This window comes from Corapipo altera, unplaced genomic scaffold (genome assembly GCF_003945725.1).
Source record: "Corapipo altera isolate COAL_440 unplaced genomic scaffold, ASM394572v1 268, whole genome shotgun sequence".
Lineage (NCBI taxonomy): Eukaryota > Metazoa > Chordata > Aves > Passeriformes > Pipridae > Corapipo > Corapipo altera.
In genome coordinates this window covers 5,547,620-5,565,655 of record NW_020884901.1, presented here as the reverse complement: position 1 = coordinate 5,565,655, position 18,036 = coordinate 5,547,620, and the positions used below count along the sequence as shown (strand labels likewise).

General features: G+C 46.2%; 1 protein-coding gene across 1 annotated transcript in view; it reads left to right on the top strand.

Moving 5' to 3' along the window:
- DOLPP1 (dolichyldiphosphatase 1) overlaps positions 1-16,126 on the top strand; it is a 16,750-nt gene extending 624 nt beyond the window's left edge. Inside the window, exons 2-8 of the mRNA XM_027649862.1 lie at positions 8,372-8,472; positions 10,074-10,158; positions 10,427-10,526; positions 11,375-11,473; positions 12,771-12,899; positions 13,432-13,521; positions 13,967-16,126. Of these exons, the coding sequence (XP_027505663.1) occupies positions 8,372-8,472; positions 10,074-10,158; positions 10,427-10,526; positions 11,375-11,473; positions 12,771-12,899; positions 13,432-13,521; positions 13,967-14,003 (641 nt within the window). The 3' untranslated portion in view covers positions 14,004-16,126. The remainder of the gene's footprint in view (positions 1-8,371; positions 8,473-10,073; positions 10,159-10,426; positions 10,527-11,374; positions 11,474-12,770; positions 12,900-13,431; positions 13,522-13,966) is intronic.
- Positions 16,127-18,036: the final 1,910 nt, after the last annotated feature.

Here is an 18,036-nt window from a genome sequence, read left to right as displayed (position 1 = left end):
GGGCCGGGCTCGCGGCTGCCAAATAGTGAGCCATTGAGCCGCGGCGCTGGGGCGGCGGGGCGCGCGTGCGCGCTGGGGGGCGGCGGGGCGCGCTGCCAGATTGTGAGCCTCGGCGGGAGCGGCGCTGCGCATGCGCGGTGGGGGGCGCCGGGCTGGGGGGCTGCGAGGGGGGGGCCCGGGGAAGGGCCCGGGGAGGGGGCGGCTCCGTCCCGGCCCTCCGGTGCCGCCCTCCCCGCTCCACATCGCCTCATGACCCCCCCTGCAGCCCCCTGGCCATGTGTGGTAGCCCCCGGCCTCGAGGCGAGCGTCCCACCCACGTTGTGCCGCTCCCCTCAGCAGCGCGGTGGGGTCGGTGTCACCTCCCTGCCTCCCGTGCTGGGGGTCTGGCGTGCTGTGACACAGGGACAGCGGGCTCTGGGCAGCCTCGTGGCACCACAGGGAGCGGGGCCATGGCAGGGTGGTCTCTGTCCCCGGGTTGGGTTCAGCTGCCAGGTGGGTCTGGTGGCAGCGCTGGGAGTGGGGCAGCGGCAGGGTGGTCCCTGCCCTCAGGTGGGCTCCGATGCCAGGTGGGTTTGGGGGCAAGGCAGTGGCACCGTGGCCGTGTCCCCGGGGTGGGTTTGATGGCTTTTCTGGGAGCACTCGAGTCAGGGAGGGCTGAGGGAAATGCCTGGAGGGCTCCAGGCACAGGGTGTCCTGTAGCTCGGATCGTGGCAAGGTGGGTTTGGGTCCAGGTGGGTGCTTGAATACAGGACGGGCTGTTCCAGCTGGGACAGGTGTGATCCATAAAGGTCCTGTGCCCCTGGATCCCTGTGGTGCTGCACACCGGAGCAGCCTGGCCCAGGTTGTGATGGGATGAATCCCTGATCTCTGCAAGAGGAACCAGTCTGTGTTCAGAGAGCAGCAGCATAAGTGGTGTCTCATCAGTAACTGTGGTCCTTTGGAGCTCCTCTTCAGGTGCTTTGTGCTCTGCTGGTTTTAAGTGCTTGTAGATAATAAAAAAATGAAGTGTCAGAGTGTTAGTATTGAACATGTGCTCAAAATCCCACTTTGGTGTTAACACTGTTCTCAGTATTTCCAGTTCTCCCAGTGAGTCCCCCCTAACTTGCACTGTGTTTCTGTATGTCCTGTTTTGATAGCTGAATTTTAGTTCCTGATGAAAGCTCCTCTCAGTAGTGCAATTCCTAAAGCTTCTACAGTGCTCAGGGATCTTCTGGGTTGAAAGTGCCCATTTAGCCAGGAGACTTGAAATGTGACAAGCGCTGAAAAGATCTGGCACTGGAGATTTCTTGGCCCTCCCTCTCATGGCTGTTTTGTGGTTTTCTGAGGTACTTTATGTGAAGTACTGGCATTTCCTTTTCTGGCTTGTATTTTCTTTCACCCTGTACACATTTCTGCCATCCCCCTTTCTCAAATATGTTAATTTTACGGTTTGGGGGAGATGGGGAATAATCTTCCCAGCAGGACCGATATATTCATCTCTGTATCTCATCTCCTTATCTGAACCTGGCAGAATACACAGAGCACGTTCTGTGCTCCATTTGTTGGATTGGTTTGGGAAATGAAGGTGGTGGAAGTTGTTGCACAAGGGTTATCTGTCAGATCTTGAGCAATGTGACATAACTCGATTATTTTCTCTCTGCATTGAGAGTGTCTTACACAGGGAAAGGGAGGAGATGATTGTGGGGAGGGTAAATCAGCACTGACATGAGGGTTATGTGTGGATGAGGATGGACACTGTGACAGGGCTGGACAACCCTTTCTATGAAGAAATTTTTCCGACTATCCAACCCGAATCTCTCCTGGCCCAACTTGAGGCTGTTTCCTCTCATCCTGTCCCTTGTTCCCTGGGAGCACAACCTGACCCCCACCTGGCTCTACCTTCCCTTCAGGGAGTTACAGAGAGTGAGAAGGTCACCCCTGAGCCTCCTTTGCTCCAGGCTGAGCCCCCCCAGCTCCCTCAGCTGCTCCTGGTGCTCCAGACCCTTCCCCAGCTCCATCCCTTCTCTGGATATGTTCCAGCCCCTCAGTGTCTTGTTGTGAGGGGCCCAAAACTGACCCTAAGATTGGAGGTGGTGCCTTACCAGTGCTCAGCACAGGGGGATGGTCACTGCCCTGATTCTGTGCCCACACCATTACTGGTACAACCCAGGTGCCAGTGGCCTTCTTGCCCACCTGGGCATAGCTGGGCTTATGTTCAGCTGCTGTCAAACAGCACCCCCAGGTCCTTTTCCAGCTTTCCAACCACTGTTCCCCCAAACTGGGGTATTCCATGGGGTTGTTGTGATCCAGGTGCAGGACCCAGCACTTGGCCTTGTTAAGCCTCATACAGTTGGTCTCACCCTTGGATCCAGCCTGTCCAGATCCCTCTGCAGAGCCTTCCTGCCCTCCAGCAGATCAAAATTCCTGCCCAACTTGGTGTCATCTGTGAACTGCCTGAGAGTGCTCTCCATCCCCTCATCCAGATCATTAATAAAGATATTAAACAGAACCTGCCCCAATACTGAGCCCTGGGGAACAACCCTGGTTTTAGGGGTGTTGCTGGATTTATCTCCATTCCCCACCACTCTGGGCCCAGCCATCAGCCAGTTTTTTACCCACTGAACAGTGCACCACCCAAGCCATGGATGTTCTGCAGGAGAATGCTGTGGGAAATGGCTTCAAAGGCTTTACTGAAGTCTAGGTAGACTACATTGTGGTCTGAAAAAATGACTTTCAGTAAGGTGGTAGGTCTGATGCTTTTACCTGGATTTGGGGAAAGTACTCTGACTTTATTTAGAAAGCTGTTTACGTTCTGCCTGTGTACAGCTTAAGTCCAGGTCCATAAAGCTTCTAGATAATGTATATTTATAAAATAATGATGTTGGCAGCGTGCTCAGCACTGTGGAGTTAATGTGGCCTCGTGCTGCTGAGAGGGTCAGAACAAGAAATAGATCCTGCTTTTTACCAACATAAATTATTAAGCTATCTTGGCATGTCATGCACTGCTGTGTGGCAAAAAGCTTTGGCTCTTGGCTGATCCTGAGGCTGCTGAGCCTCTGTGGCAACCAGCTCTTAAAATCTCAGGTCTTTAAAGACTTCCAGCACAGAACTGCTGCCACCCTGGCTTTCATCTGCTACGAGTGACAGTCCCGCTCGCTGTGAGCAGGTAAAAAGCTGTCACTGCTGATTTGTGCCTGCCACACAAAGCCTGGTTTTGGGTTGCTTCTTGTAAATGTGAAGGGGAGAGGTGTCTCCAGAAGGGTGCTGATCCTCCCTGTCCTGATCTAGTGTTTCCTTGTCAATAGTGATACATCAAACCCGTCCTTACTGCTTGTGTGGCTGCACAGCTCTCCAGGGCTTTCTGTGATGTCCACTTTGAGCAAAATAAGTGAGGAACAATGGATGAATGTTGTGGTAATCAACTGCAGACTGGTCTGAGGAGTGGGATCTTGGAGAGCTGAAATACTGCCCTTAGGGAATGTCAGGATCAAACACAGGGAGAAGAAACCAGCCATGGCAGTGCTGCTTGAGTGTGCTAAAGCATGCTGCTGCAGAGGACAGCCTGGAAAAATGTCATCCTGGTGCTGCTTTCAGAATTTTTTGATCCTGAAGCTTTTCTTACCAGCAGCTGTACTTTGGTGAGACCAAGGAATGATCTGGCAGTGCTGGGTTGCTGGCAGGTAGGCAGGAACAATCCTTCTTCTCTATGTCCTTCCAGTAATGAGCTGGTGATTGCATCAGGACTGTTAAGTCCTTTGATGGATGTATAAAAGCTGTATGTCTAATTGCTCTTTGAATCCATTTCCGCTTTGGATCTCACAGGATCTTTGGCACTGAGCTTTGCAGCTTAATGTGGTTGTTGTTTCTTTTCTAAGTCCACTTCTCAGTAATTCCATCAAACGCTCTCCTTCTCATGTGCAGTGAGAGGTAACAATTGTTTGCTGTCCATTTCTCCATATAATTCATGACTTTATGGAACTGTTACATTCTCTGCTTTCCTTTTCAAACTGAAAATCTGAGTTATTTGATGTTTTCTGAATGGCTGCTGTCACATACTTATCTTTGTCCTCTTTCAATTTGCCTTCCCTGTGTGTGCTCTCCCTTTTTAGCTGTGACACCAGAATTGCATAATAAATTTTTGTAGTGCTGTAACAGTAACTTCTGTTTTGCTCTTAAAAACGTTCTTCTTGCCTTTTTCACTGCTGCAGAGCACTGGATGCTACTCTGAAGGTATTGGCTCACCCTGAGTCTGAGGGATTTTGTTTGATAACAACTGAACTAAATCCTGTCATGTCATGTGTATAATTAGGGTTGTTTTTTCCCGTATTCATTGCTTTGCATGGGATGACTTTGTGCTGCAGGCTTAAAACTCATCTTCAGGAACTTCCTGTCTGTAGGGTGAGTTTCACTGGAGAAACATTGAGTTCCTGGTTTGTTTGGGTTTTTTAATTACTATTTGGAGAAAAGAAAAAAACTTCCTCTCTTCAGTGCAGCTGGGATTCTTAAAGCTCTGGGACTTTCTGGACCTCCTCTTCTCACACTGGACAAATTCTTTAAGGAGACAAACCTGATCAGACCTTTTCTCTGCAGAATAACAGGGAATCTTTCTGTTTTCAGAGTTATTTCCTACAGCCAGGCAGAGCTGGAGGGGCTGGTGTGCAAAGGTGAAGAGGTGCATCAGAGCAAAGGTGCTGGGGCTGTGTGGGTGCTTTGGCTCAGCAGTTTGTGTTGCTGTTCAGCGTCAGCACGTGCTGTTCCTATAGGAATGTTTGTTCTGATAACCCTCCTGTGATTCTGTGCAGACTGGGAGCTCACAAGTCAGGGCTCATTCCATAGCTGAGCAGTATCTGTTGGAAGAAGCAGATCCCACTCCTGTTTGGCTGCTTTAATGCAGAGGTTTATGTTTAATCCCCCTGCAGAAGTTATGTCTGATTCCTGCCTTTATGCCATAATTTGAAGCCTCCTGAAGATATTTTCACTGTCCCACATGTGCAAGCTGAGGAAATGGCTCTCTTAGAGCATGAATATTTAGTGATGTAAATGCCCATGACACACACACACACTGCATGTTGTCTGTGCAACTTGCACACATGCACTTGGCCAAGAACACACGACCAAGCAGCAGGGCCACAAATAGATGCTTCAATAGGAAGTGGTGGTGGCAAAGCTCAATCTTGTGGTAGGATGTGGTTTGGGGGCTGTTGATTCACATTTTTACATCCCATACAGGTTAGGCTGATGTGGTGGAGCTCGGATATTTCCACCGAAAGAATGCTGGGTAAAATGTTGAATTGGAGCAGAAGTAGATGCTGAATGAAGGCTGAAAAAAATAGCCTTGTGTGTCTGAGCTATGTATAGTGCTGCACGTATTTATCTCTTGCCTGCCCAAAAATGAGCTATTGCCTTCTGTATTTTTGCTTTTGGAGCTCCCGAGGATGTCCAGGGAAGGCTGGGCTTTAAAAAAAGCAGAATTTAAAACTAAACACACCCCAAGGTATACATTAAATAGATTCTCCTTTTGCATTTTTGCAGAGGTTTTGTCTCTGTTCTTACCGGTTGGAGGAATTGCTTTAAAATTCCCAAGCTTAGTAAAATAAAGGAAAATTAATCTTTATAAAAAAAGAGAGGGGGGTGCTGCTTGCTAGATCTTACTGGACTTCAAACCGTGGCTCTCCTGCACGTCTCCTTTCCCTGGGAATAAGTCTGGGAGCGCACTGGAGCGTGAGAGGAGATGGGAGTGACATCAGTAATCAGGCTGGGAGGCCCCCGGAGCTCTGTGCGGTGATCAGCGCTGGCCTTTCTCTCAGAGCTCACTCTGCCTCCTTCACTGGGGATTTCCACTCATTTCGGAGCTGGTTTAGTTAATGCAGCTCTGCCTGGAGCTGCTGATCCAGCGAGGCATTTGTGGGCTGCTGGTGTAGCTCCTTCAGATACTGCTCAGCTATTTATCTGCCTCCTCCCCTAGAAAAAGTGGCTTCAGGATGTGCCTGTTTAATTGCTGTTAGCTACAGTAACATGAAGTATGATTAATGCTATCTGTTCTGCTCTAAATGGACACCTGAAATGTTTGAGGAGCTTTTGTGTTAAGATTGATAAAGGACTCGGTGCTTGCAGGCAACATCTGGGAGTGATGGTTTCTGGTTCTGCACTCTGGGACTTTCTGGATCCCTTCTCACGCTGGACAAATTTAAGGAGAGAAACCTGTCCAGACCTTTTCTCTGCAGAACGACAGGAAATCTTCCCATTTTCCCAGTTGTCCAGGGTGTTTCCAGGCAGAATTGGAGAGGCAGGTGTTCAGAATCAATGGGAGTTGTGCAATCTGGGTGGTTTGATTTATTGGGAATGTTATCATGTGACATAACAGAGGATCTTGAATTTGGTACTGCTGGTCCTATTTAAATTAAAAGACTACTTGCTTAAGTATTCCTCCACCCTCTGCACAAGAAATAGAACCACCCAAGAAGATAAATTATCTAGTTTGGTTTCAACTTGACAAAATTACGGCTTCTAGTCTGGAAGTGCTGAGTTTTTATGTACTGTGGGTTAACAGAGTGAATGATCTGAAACGTGGTGATTCCTTGATGATGAGCTCTCTTCAGTTGGTAATGCTGGAAGTGAGACTATTGGAAAGTATTCCTAAGGCTTCTGGGGTAATTTGATTGTCTGGTGCCTTGTCTCATGAATTCCTTGAAGACAGGATTGATTTTGTTGAGAGTTTCTGATTTATGTAAAACCATAAGGGGCTTGATTTTCAATTGCCAGGTAACTGATCCTGTCGCATCCTCTTTGTGCTGCCACAATCCGTTGCTGTTCTGCTTTGGAAGCATTTGGAACCCACCTGATGTGAGGCAAACCTGCCATATGGTGCAGGAAAAGTTTCAGATTCAGTCTTCTGATGCTTTTTCAGGTTAAAACCAAAATAGAACCTAACTTCAGTGAGAGCTCAGTGTGCTTGGGAATTTTGTCCTCCAAATCTTCCTAATTTCACTGGTGCAGACTAACACTCCTGCTAGTAATCCTTGCTGACGCTGTTGCTGGTTCCCAAATCTAACCTAGAGTCTGGGATTCCAGAGGCTTCCATGCACTGTACCTGGTGTAGCCACAGCTATGTGGCAATAACATCAGCAGCATGAACTTTGTTGTAGCAGGGCAATAACTTCTTTATCAGTCCCAGCACTGAGAGGCTGAGGTTAAAGTCCTTTCTGCCAAGTGCTGCTTTAAAATGTGGGTGCGTGGGCTGGGGAGACTCAGTATCTTGCAGTGGAATTGATCTAGGAATGAGTCCAATGCTCAGCCTTGCAGAGGCATCCTGTTTCCTTTAGAGAGGAGAGAGGAAGGATAAATTTGTGTGGAGGCTGATCCTTTTGTGTTTAGTGATGGGATGGAGAGGATCTGGTCTCAGAACCAGTACACAAAACACCCATGTCTTTGGTTGCTCACTGGGTTCATACAGTGGGTTTGTGGTGACTTCTGTCTTTAAAGATTCTCAGGTAGACAGTTCTCACTCTGCTGATATGAATTGCTGATCTTGCAGCAAAATTACTCTATTCTTGTGTTTCCCTGGAATTCATGCTGCCATCTTCTCTCAAAATGCTTTTCTGTGTGTGTGTCCCTTTTCTGGGAAGAGAGGCAAGAGAAACATGGATCTAAACACACAGCTGCTCTTTACTGTTGCTGCCCACTTCTGTGTCTGGGATCGTTCAGGATGAAGTTTTTGAGGGATCTTATGACCTCTTGCAAGGTCTCATTGCTGCTCCCTGATTCTCCCTCGGGGACAACTAGACCGTCAGTTATTTGGTTTGGAGGCTCAAAGCCCCTTCTGTGTCGTACAAGTGGGCTACTGGTTAAAAAGGCAGAGTCTCCTTTATTTCCCTGTTATCTCCTGCTATGTTTAGCTATTTATTTCCTCCCCATTTTGCTAATGCTAGTGTTCGTGCAGACACATGGTGAGACAGATTAGGAAGCTGATCCAGCTGAAAACGAACCCATTTTAGTAAGGGAACGGGAAAGGATTTGTTTGGGGAGTGTTTGCTGGTAATTGCTGGCACAGGGAGGCAAAATGAATAAGGGGGAGGGAAAGATGCTGCCTCTTTTGCAGCAGCCTGTGCTTATGCTGGATTAAAGTGACTCTGGGCCCACACCTGTGGTCATTGTTGTAAAGTGGGTGGCAGCAAACTCTGCTGAAGGATGCCAGGCTCCTCTCATCCCTGATTTTGAGCCTGCATGTGATGAGCACTGCTGTCTCCTTGCCTCAGCTCCTCCGGGTCACTCTGCAACCCAGGTTTACCCCTCTGCTCCCAGTGATCCAGGGCTCCAGCTGAGCCATGCTCTGGTGGCAGGCAAGCTACCTGTGAAGTTCAAACTGATTTGTGTCTCTTGTTTATTTCCCCAGGTGATTTCTCTGGTCAGCTTTTAGCTTATTTGAGTCTTGGTCCAATATTCATTATTGTTGGCTTTGTAACACTCATCATATTCAAGAGAGAGCTTCACACGGTGAGTCCTTCTCTCCCTTCCCAGCTTCTCCTTATGACTAAAGCCTCTTCCTTTGTCACCTGGTGCTGCTGTGTTCACACTTGTTTTTCTCTCTTTAAAGTGCAAGCCTAGGTAAGGCATCTTCCTGTCACAGAACAGCAGGAGACACTTAGCACCAGTACCAGGTTAAAAGGCTGCTCAGCCTTTGCTGATTTCTCTGTTGCTCTGTGGTGTGTTTTGTACATGATCTGTCCAAAACCATCGAGGGAGATGTCTGAGGAAGTAAAGAATGCTGTTTGCAGAGTGGGAACACTCCCAAGATCCAGTAGGATCATAGCACTTAGTAGGTTCCTGCAGGCTGGGCAGCATATGTGGGAAATGGTGTGTGTAACTCAGGAGGATGTACTTTCTTAGAACTACTGAGATGGAAAAGGGGATACAAAATAAAACCTACAGATTCCCAGGGGAGTGGATCTGTCTTTAGGGGCTGCTTCTCAACTATGAATTGAATACCAGGGACTGAAGAGGCTTTCTTCTGTCCGAGTTCTTGTAACACATAATGCTTTCTGTCTGCTCTGAAAGGTAGTTGGGAATCAGTGTCATGGATAAATTCTGTATAAACCTCTTGTAACATTTACCCTCAGTAAACAGATAAAATAGGGGCCACTGAAAGGGTTTTGACAGCAGATTTCTAATCCAGGGCCACAGTGTCATGGGAACCAGTGGCTTCAGGGACCTGGGAATGGGCCTTCTAACTGGGAAAGGCAGCTGTTAAGTTTTGGCAACCCAAAAGTCTCTTGTTGACCCAAAAGAGAGAATGAGCTGGAGTAACTCTTGCACAGATTTCTGGGTTTATACAGGGACTTGTTAGGTGTTGGTAAGGAGACAATTGTGGAGGTTGATTCCCAGTTCTTCTTGTGGGAAGTCACCATTGAGCTGGAGAGAGACACTGCCTGACCCGGGGCTCAGGATATGGGAGTGAAAAATTCCTTTGTCATCTGGAATGGGACTGAGTGTTAAGGAGGCAGAGTGTCATCACCAGCTGGGAATCTGATCACAGCAGCAGGACTAATTTAGGGAAGGTGTATGGGCTGTGGAATTAAAGAGTAAAAATAAATGCTACCAGTCTGGCTTAGCTCAGAATGTGAATCCATTTTGAACTGAAGACAGCAACTTCAAGATGAAAATAGGCATAGAGGGAAAAGACAGAAAGCCTAAAAAGTCACCTTTATTTTAAGCTATTTACCCAAATAACAGTGTCTGCACTCCCCCTGTTGGTCATCCGGAAAAGCCAATCCCCAAAAACCTGCCCTGTTAAAAAAATGCCACTTTCTACACTTGCTGGTGGAAGTGTCGTGGCAGAAGTGCTGTACAGTGTCATTTGTGTCTCATTCTGTGTCATCTGCTGAAAAGCTGCATATACACAGAGTGTTGCCAAATACACAAAGTGAGCTGAAAAATAAGTGCTTTCCTTCCTCACATAGTGAATTTGGAAGCTGTTTTGACTCCAGTAGTCAAAAAAGAAAATTAGAAACATAACGTTTGGGGTTTTGTCAACAGAGAGAGCCTGGTAAGTGGAAGGGTCTTTTAGAGGAGGTGACAGAGCTGTCTTGCCTTCACAGATCTCTTTCTTGGGAGGGCTGGTGTTCAACGAGGGAGTGAACTGGTTAATAAAAAATGTAATCCGGGAGCCTCGGCCGTGTGAAGGTAGGGAATGGACCGTGGGTGTGGTGGTGTCAGTGGAGTTCTGAGTGGAATGCTGACTGTGAGGGGTTGGAGGGTATTTTCCCCTTTTGCCTCATGTTGGTTTTGGATGCTTGGATGTAAGAAGGCTGGTAGAGCCGTCTGAGCAGGGATGTGTCCTGTGAACTGTGTGCACATATTCCAGCAGAGTGTTCTGGCTTTGCATCTGGAGTGTTCCAGCTGCTGGGTACAGAGTAAACCTTGACCATACTCTTTCTTCTTCTCTTCCCAGAAGCCCATTCAACAGTGACCACAAAATATGGGATGCCGTCCAGCCACTCCCAATTCATGTGGTTTTTTTCTGTCTATTCCTTTCTGTTCCTTTATTTAAGGTAAAAATTCCAAGTCAGGTTTTGGCTGTTAATATGTTGAAACACCTGAAATATGTGTCTCCCTTGCTGAGTGCCACTTGAGTGGGATAAAGGAATTAAATCTGAGGCCCTGCACAATTTACTGTGGCCTGGGTGGATGGAGCATGTCTGTCTCCATCTGAATGTAGGGCTGGAGTTACCAAGGCTGAAAACTGGAGGGTTTGGTGGGCCTCCTTTTACCTGTTGGGGTACAGGTCTCCCAGTTTTCCTTTTGTAAGCTGTGATGGTCCCCCAGTGTGAGGGAAGAGGGGGAGAATAGGGAGGAGGAAAGAAGAGCTGCTTTCTCATGTGTCTACTCAGTTTGTCAGTGGGGTCATCTGCAATCTTTTAGGTAATATCTGTTGCCCACTTGCATGACCTTTCAGTTCACCTCCCTTTGCAAGGACTGGGTTTACATGCTGTGCTCTGCTTTCCTGAGGTTCCTGCTGGGGCATGGCTCTGCCTTAGTGCTCCACGTGTGGAGGAAGACAAAACTCACAGTCCCTGCTTGTCTCTGTGGGTGATGGAGGGACTCTGATGTCTTGGCTCCCTGTTGCATATGCTCAGCATGTGCCTCTCACACCAGTTGCAGTAACTGTGAGCATTCTGCCTTCCATCACAGCAATCCCTGTTGACAGCTGGAGAGACACACGAGTGGCTCCCTGTCTGCTCTGTAACTGCTGCTGTGGGACAGGTTGCTGCTGGGATGGGGTTGAGCTGCCCATGGCCCCACTGGAGTAGGGCTTTCCTGGGGTTCCCGAGGGAGTGAGGACAGAGGTAAGGCCTGCTCAGCTCCCTGCCCTGTGCTAATGGCTCTCCATCTCTTTCAGAATGCACCAAACAAACAATGCGAGGTTTCTGGATTTACTATGGCGACATGTGCTGTCCATCTGCCTCGTCACAGTGGCTTTGCTAGTCTCATATAGTAGGTATGGAGCAACTGTTTGTCTTATGCTCTCATACAGTCCCGTGGCTTGTCACAGCCCTGTCATTCCTTATCCTGCTTTTCTGACCTGATTCTCGACTGCGCTGTACAAGTCGGAGCTTTATGGAAGTCGCTTTTTTGCCACGAGACCCTTCCAATAAGCAAAGGTGCTGCATGTGTGGTGCTTCACAGAAGCATTTATAAACCCCCAGATCAGCTGAGCTTGTACCAATTCCCTATGGGCTCCATTCCCATGCTCCAGCCTCACTGCCTCACCCTCTTTCCAGCACTAATCGTGGAATCATTGCCCCATGCCTTGGCACAGCAGCCTCTGCAGCACGTGGATTGCTACAGTTGATCAATCTGATTGTTTTGCTTGAGCATTAGTTAATCAAAACATTTATAGCTGTTTGACTTGCAAGATTTGTATTAAGATGAATAAAGAAAACAAAACTTTGATCATGTTTTTTTTCCCCCTTTAGTGGATTTAAAAAAACAATTGTATGCGCACACCACAAATATCAAGTGAGCTCCAGTGATTGGAAAACAGACAAATTCAAGCTAGAAATAGGGCCATGTCTTTCACAGGAAAGTAATTATCTGTTGGCACAGTTGACTGTACACTACAGCTGATTCCTTATTACTGATTATTTTAAATTCATAACAGGTATGTAGTCTAATTTAAAAAAAAAAAAATCGGCGGAAATCAAGTGGCCTCTGCTAGGCAGAGGGTCAGATAAGATGATCATAATGGCTTTGTGATATATGGGTGAAAAGAATTTTGAATGTAGCTTGTGCACACAGATAACAGGCAAACAGTGCAGCTTTCTGGATGGCTGCAGTCCCAGTGAGCACACTGGCTGTGCAGCCTTCATGCCTGTTATGTTGGAGAGCACCAAAATCACAGCAAAAATGCTGTCCATGTTCTTAAAAGCCTTCAAGCCCCAGCTTTGGTGGCTTGGAGGGGACTTACCTTGTTACTGGCTTTGGAAGTCTCCTGGGGAGGAACCAACAGTAACAGTTCCTCACCTGACCAGGACAGATGAAGAAGAATGTGGAGTGTTATTGAGTTAAGCTCAAAGTAGATGTGCTCTAAGCTGAAACTGCTGTAGCAGGGAAGAGTTTTTCCCAGGATTTTTCCCCCAGTATTTTTGTCAGCTTTTTTTGAAAAAAGATACCCACTTTTAACATCTGCAGGATAATTCACTCACAGCATCTGCGAGTCCAGTGGAACCTCAGCTCTCAAGTCTTGCCTCCTCTTGTTTTAAAGCCTCTCTGGTGACTCTTCTCTTCCACTGCAGGGTTTATTTGCTTTACCACACCTGGAGCCAAGTCCTATATGGAGGTGTGGCAGGAAGCATTATGGCCATAGCCTGGTTTGCCTTCACACAAGAGATCCTAACTCCTCTCTTCCCGAGGATAGCTGCGTGGTAAGGCTCTTTATTCTGTGCAGGCTTGTTACAGATGTTAGAAATGAGAATTCCTGGGCTCTGTCCCAGTTTTGCATACTGACTGTTGTGTAACCTACTTGTTCCTCCATGTTTTCTTGTGCATGCTTATACAAAGGATCATATGTCCTTGATTTAAGGGTGGGGAAGAGAGGGAATTTAATCAACTGCTATGACTGTAAAGCCCTGCTAAAGCTGAGAGGTGTGGCAGAGTGCTGGAGGAGCTTTGCAAGCAGAACAGACCTTTCTTAATGAATGTCTAATGACCTAGTAAAATTGCAAAGCCATTTACATGTGATGTAGTCTGGAAATATTGTATAAGGAAAGAAAAGAGCTTTTGATTAAATGTAATGAAGAATCCTTTTCCCAGCCTGAAGTGATAGGATAGTACCGTTAATTCTGGAGCATATTTTGTGCCTTTTTCTTTTTGTTTTGGTTGTTTTTTTGTTAAATCAAAATCATGGTGGAGAAAGTCTAATTATTTACCCCTTTCTCCCACCTTGTCTGTTTTCAGGCCAATTTCAGAGTTCTTTTTAATCCGAGACACCAGCCTCATTCCCAACATCCTGTGGTTTGAGTACACAGTCACGAGAGCAGAAGCAAGGTGAGTTCTGTTGGGGGATGGAGGAGCTGTTGCTGGTTTGACTCGTTAGATGCAGTTATTAATTAATTTTCTGATACGTAGCCACTGCTGTGGGTAGAATAGCACAGAGTAAAGAAAAATACCAAGTTGTGGGTTAACAGCTGCATCTGAGGGGTGAATTTGGGGAGTGTGGGATTTAAGAATGTTTCATATAAGCATTATTTCAGCTCTCTGGTGTTTGCAGGCAGTTGTTTATAATGTTGTGTACACTGGAGATGGGGTGGATGTTTAGGACTGGGAAGGGCTGGTCTCTCTGTAGGGTATGTCGGGCACAGCTTTAGTTTTGTGTGGAGCTCAGCAGGGCCTTCCTTTAATCCTCCTGTGTCTTCCTGCTGGTTTGGTTGGTTTTATCCCCAATAGGGGTGGTGTCCCCTGTCTCACCTGTCCCCCCGTGTTGTCATTGCAGGAACAGACAGCGCAAGCTGGGAACGAAGCTCCAGTGACGCGGGAACGCGGGACCAGAGTTTTAACGGAGACAGACAAGAGCAGAGACCTGGGAGCAGCAAAGGAGCCTTTAAACAGACGGACCAAAGGAACAGGCAGGGACCATACCCAAAAACCTGAAAGCCTTTGCTCTGCTTTAGCAGCTAAGCTGGATTGCTCCCTGATGCATGTGGGACCGTGCAGGAGTAGAAGCTCATTTCCAACACAGATGCACATTGCCGGTCGAATGTACCATCCTGTCTACGTCAGGGGAGGGGGGAGGAAATGCCTGGTGTCGTGTTCGGGGGAGGGAAAACCAAAAATGAATCCTTTCTGTGACTTTTTTTTTTTTTCAGCATGAAATATACACACTATTTATTTATTTTTTTAAATGGAACTATTGTTTTTGGGGCGGGTGAGGCGTTGATTGTGTGTTCTGGGGTTTTTTGCCTTTTTTTTTTTTTTTTTTCCGGGTTTTTGTTTTTTGGAAGAAGATGACAAAACTAATCTCAAGTGGATCATGTTTAATTAGGGCTTTTAACTCTTACAAGCTTCTTAGGAGGGAGGGGAACTAGGATGGGGTCACCTAGATGGAAGGGAGAGGAAGACTTTCCTTTCTGCAACCAGTTTGGGAGATCAAAATCAATTCCAACTGCACTTTGTACAGACAGAAAGACAGACTATAAAGATCTGATTTTTAACACTAGTGACAGTTCTGCAGGGAAGCCTGCACGGATACCAATTAAGGGGAGTGTGTGTGTAAAACAAAGGAAAAACACAAATATACTGACTCTTATTTTTTTTTCCACTGCTGCTCCTGTTGTGTAATTAGCAAGAGTGTCCTTCTCAGAATCTCTTCTAGGTGGCAAGATTATCGTACATATCTCACATTTATTCCATCTCTTCCTTTATACTTTTATTACCTCAGGGTTGCTGTGATCTGTACAGCTTTTGTTGTACTGAGAGTGCTGAGGGCACTGGGAAGCCCATTGGTTACAAGCAGTGCTGTGCTCCAGCAAGTCAGCCCAAAGCCTTACAAAATTCAGTTGCTGGTCTCTGTCTTAAGCACTGGATTTTTAGTTTTTTTTCTGTTACAGCTTAAGGGAGGGATTTTTAGGAACGAACACAGTGACAACCATAAATGAACAAGGCAAATGACTAAATAACTAGCTCAGCTGCTCTCTGAACTATTCCTTGAAGAGTCCTGTTAGAATCCAGCCGTGAACTCCAAGTAGGGAACTTGTAACTGGCAGGAGCCTCTGCTAGGACCACAGTAGCTTGATAGGTGGGGGTTCTGCAGTTGTAGCCTTGAATGCTGAACTCCTGCAAGCAAGTTTTGCTTTCCATCCTTCTTCCATTCCGGTTCTCCGTCTGGCCAGTGGGCTCTCTGGATGCTGTGTCTCTGTGGGAGTGTGCCTGCCATCTCTGTGTGCTGGTGATGCCTCCGACCTCTGTGACCCATGAGTTCACCTGGCAAGGGCTAAAACTCCAAGTGCTTCAGGGCTGTGCATGGACACTTTCTGTATTTCTAGTATATAATGCAGCAGTTCAAGTGTAACTACAGAGAAGTATTTATTCAAAGCACAATTGACTTGAACTTTCACAGATAAAAGGACAGCTTCTGAACTGGCTCAAAGGTCATCGGTGTGCCTTCGATGCAGTCATGTGAGCAGAGGTAAAATGACTGTCACATCTCGGTCTTGCTGCCTGTTTTACTATCTCCACTTTAATCAGACTCCTGCATTATAAAGCTGCTTGAAGTGAGATGTTTTTTTTTCTGTTCATCTTGGTTATTTTTTTATTATTTTTTTTTAAGTTTTCATCTGTGCCTGTTGCTCTAGGAGTTTCTGTGTTCATGTGGAGTGGGAGGTGCTGTTGGACAACCAGAGTGTTAACTGTAGAAAGGGTCCTGATCCAGGAGATCAGGAATGAAAGCTGTTTAAATTTCTGTGTTTAAATACCTATGGGTAGTAAATTAACTGTTGTCAGTTGTTACATCAAGTATATATATATTTTTTTAAGAACTGTTTAGTATTTGCATAACACGAGCATTCCTGTAACATCTGAAGGACCCAAGCACTGGATCTGCTTTGAAGGTGCATCATAATAAAGAGGCATCTTGCAGCTTTCACAAGGACATTTGATCTGACTTAGACCAGCTCTATTAGGATGAGACAGGACATCAGACAGGCCCTGTGACATGGTGGTACCATATGTTTCATTCTGAAAACTGGTACTAATCACTTATGTCTTTCAGAACTGTTTATTTTCTCTTTCTGTCTCTTGTGAGTGAACTTACAAAGCCAGAATGGAGATCACAGCTCTCTTTCCCAAGGCCAGGGCTGAAAGAGAGGATTGTTTCAGGAGTGGCTTAGCACTTCCCCAGCCTCTCGAGCTGCTATGACAAACTGCTGGAAGAACTATATATGGAAGCACCTATTGAGAACTAGAGCACAGGGAAGAGGGTTCATCTCCTCATGGAGAGCAGTGTAGTGTAAAAAGCTGTTCCACTTCATGTTGCCTTCAAACCCAAGCTTCCTACAGTAATTCTTAGGAGTGAGGGAGAGGAAGAAGAGCTCTTGTAAAACACTGTAATAAACTCCCCTCTGTTCTGTGAGTTGTTTGTAATCTGCATCTTCTGCCTACTTTTGCTGTACCTTTTCAGAAATCTTTGCAATACTTGATACAGTAGAAATTCCTTAGTGATTCCATGGATTTTCTTAACTAAATGGTGCTGTGCAGGAAAAAGATTTGAGCTCTGCCTTATTATCCTACACTTGTATGAAGTCTCCTGCCACTAGTTTTCTGAAATGGAATATTTTCTTTGGAATATGTGGCTTTGCAAGCAGATGCTTTCTATTCCTCCCCTGTACTCCAGGGGGCTGGATAGAGATAAGACAATAAAAAGGAAGGTGACAGAATGCTGTGGTTCACTGTTCTTGCTGTCCCCACACAAACATCCTCCCAATGAGGGCAGTTATGTAACTTCTGCAGTGTCTGAGGAGATTTAAGCCTTTTTGTAGCACTTATCTGTTTATTGTGTTTCAGTTTATTCAACGAACGGTTCCAAACTTTACATGACATGGATCCCTTTACCCAAACAGGATTTTAACACAGCTAACCAGCAAAGCATGCAACACTACCAGGCTGTGTCAGAAATTGCACTCAGACCCCAAGAGTTATCCAAATGTTTTCAGTCTATGAATTCCTTGAATTATTTGTTCCAAATTGGTAGCTTTTCTGGAGCTTTAGTTTCTTGTACCTTGTTTGCCTTTAAGACAATCTCTTGATAAAACAATCAGAAACAGGGAGAACAGTTTTAAGTCAACACTGAAAAAAATCTAAAAGGTATGACCAGAAGGACATCACAGTTTAGAATTTGTACAATAAGAAAAGACTTTAAAGGAAAAACCTTGTAATGATTTTAGCAGTGTCCTTTCAAGCACTCAAAAAATCAGCTTCATTCATCAGAATTTCAGCTCTGTGTATCAGTAAGGATGCATTAAGTGGGTTATGAATCTTGTATCTCTTTCAGTGGGACAGTCTGCTCCTTGCAGCTGTACTCTGCTGAAGCTAGTGGGATATCCAGATTTAGATCCAGGATAGATCAATCCCATCTTCTGAGGTACAGTCACAGCAGCACATGCTTGTGCTTAATCTTTAAGAGGCACTTTCCTTGGAGAGCCTTCCCCCTTTGAGACAGAAGTGAAAAGGGCCAGTCTCAAATCCTTCAGTGGCACTACTTGTGCTTGAAGGCATTGCAGACATGGAAAAATAACTCATCCCCTGGCAACAGAGGCTGATTCAGTATGGGGGCAGGATTACTTTGGCAAAAGAGTATTTTTACCATGTAAAAGGCTCCATAAAACCAGATGTAATTCCGGTAAGGTTCGATCTTTTCTGTAGTTATTTACACAGTCACTTAGAGTTTGATAATACTGAGTTATCCTCTTGTAGTTTTCTGTCTGATTGATACAGAGGAGTTGACAGAGCAGAGAGGTGTGTGCTTGCAGGTTTGTAGTGCTCCTATTCGTGTCTTGAGGCTGTCTCACT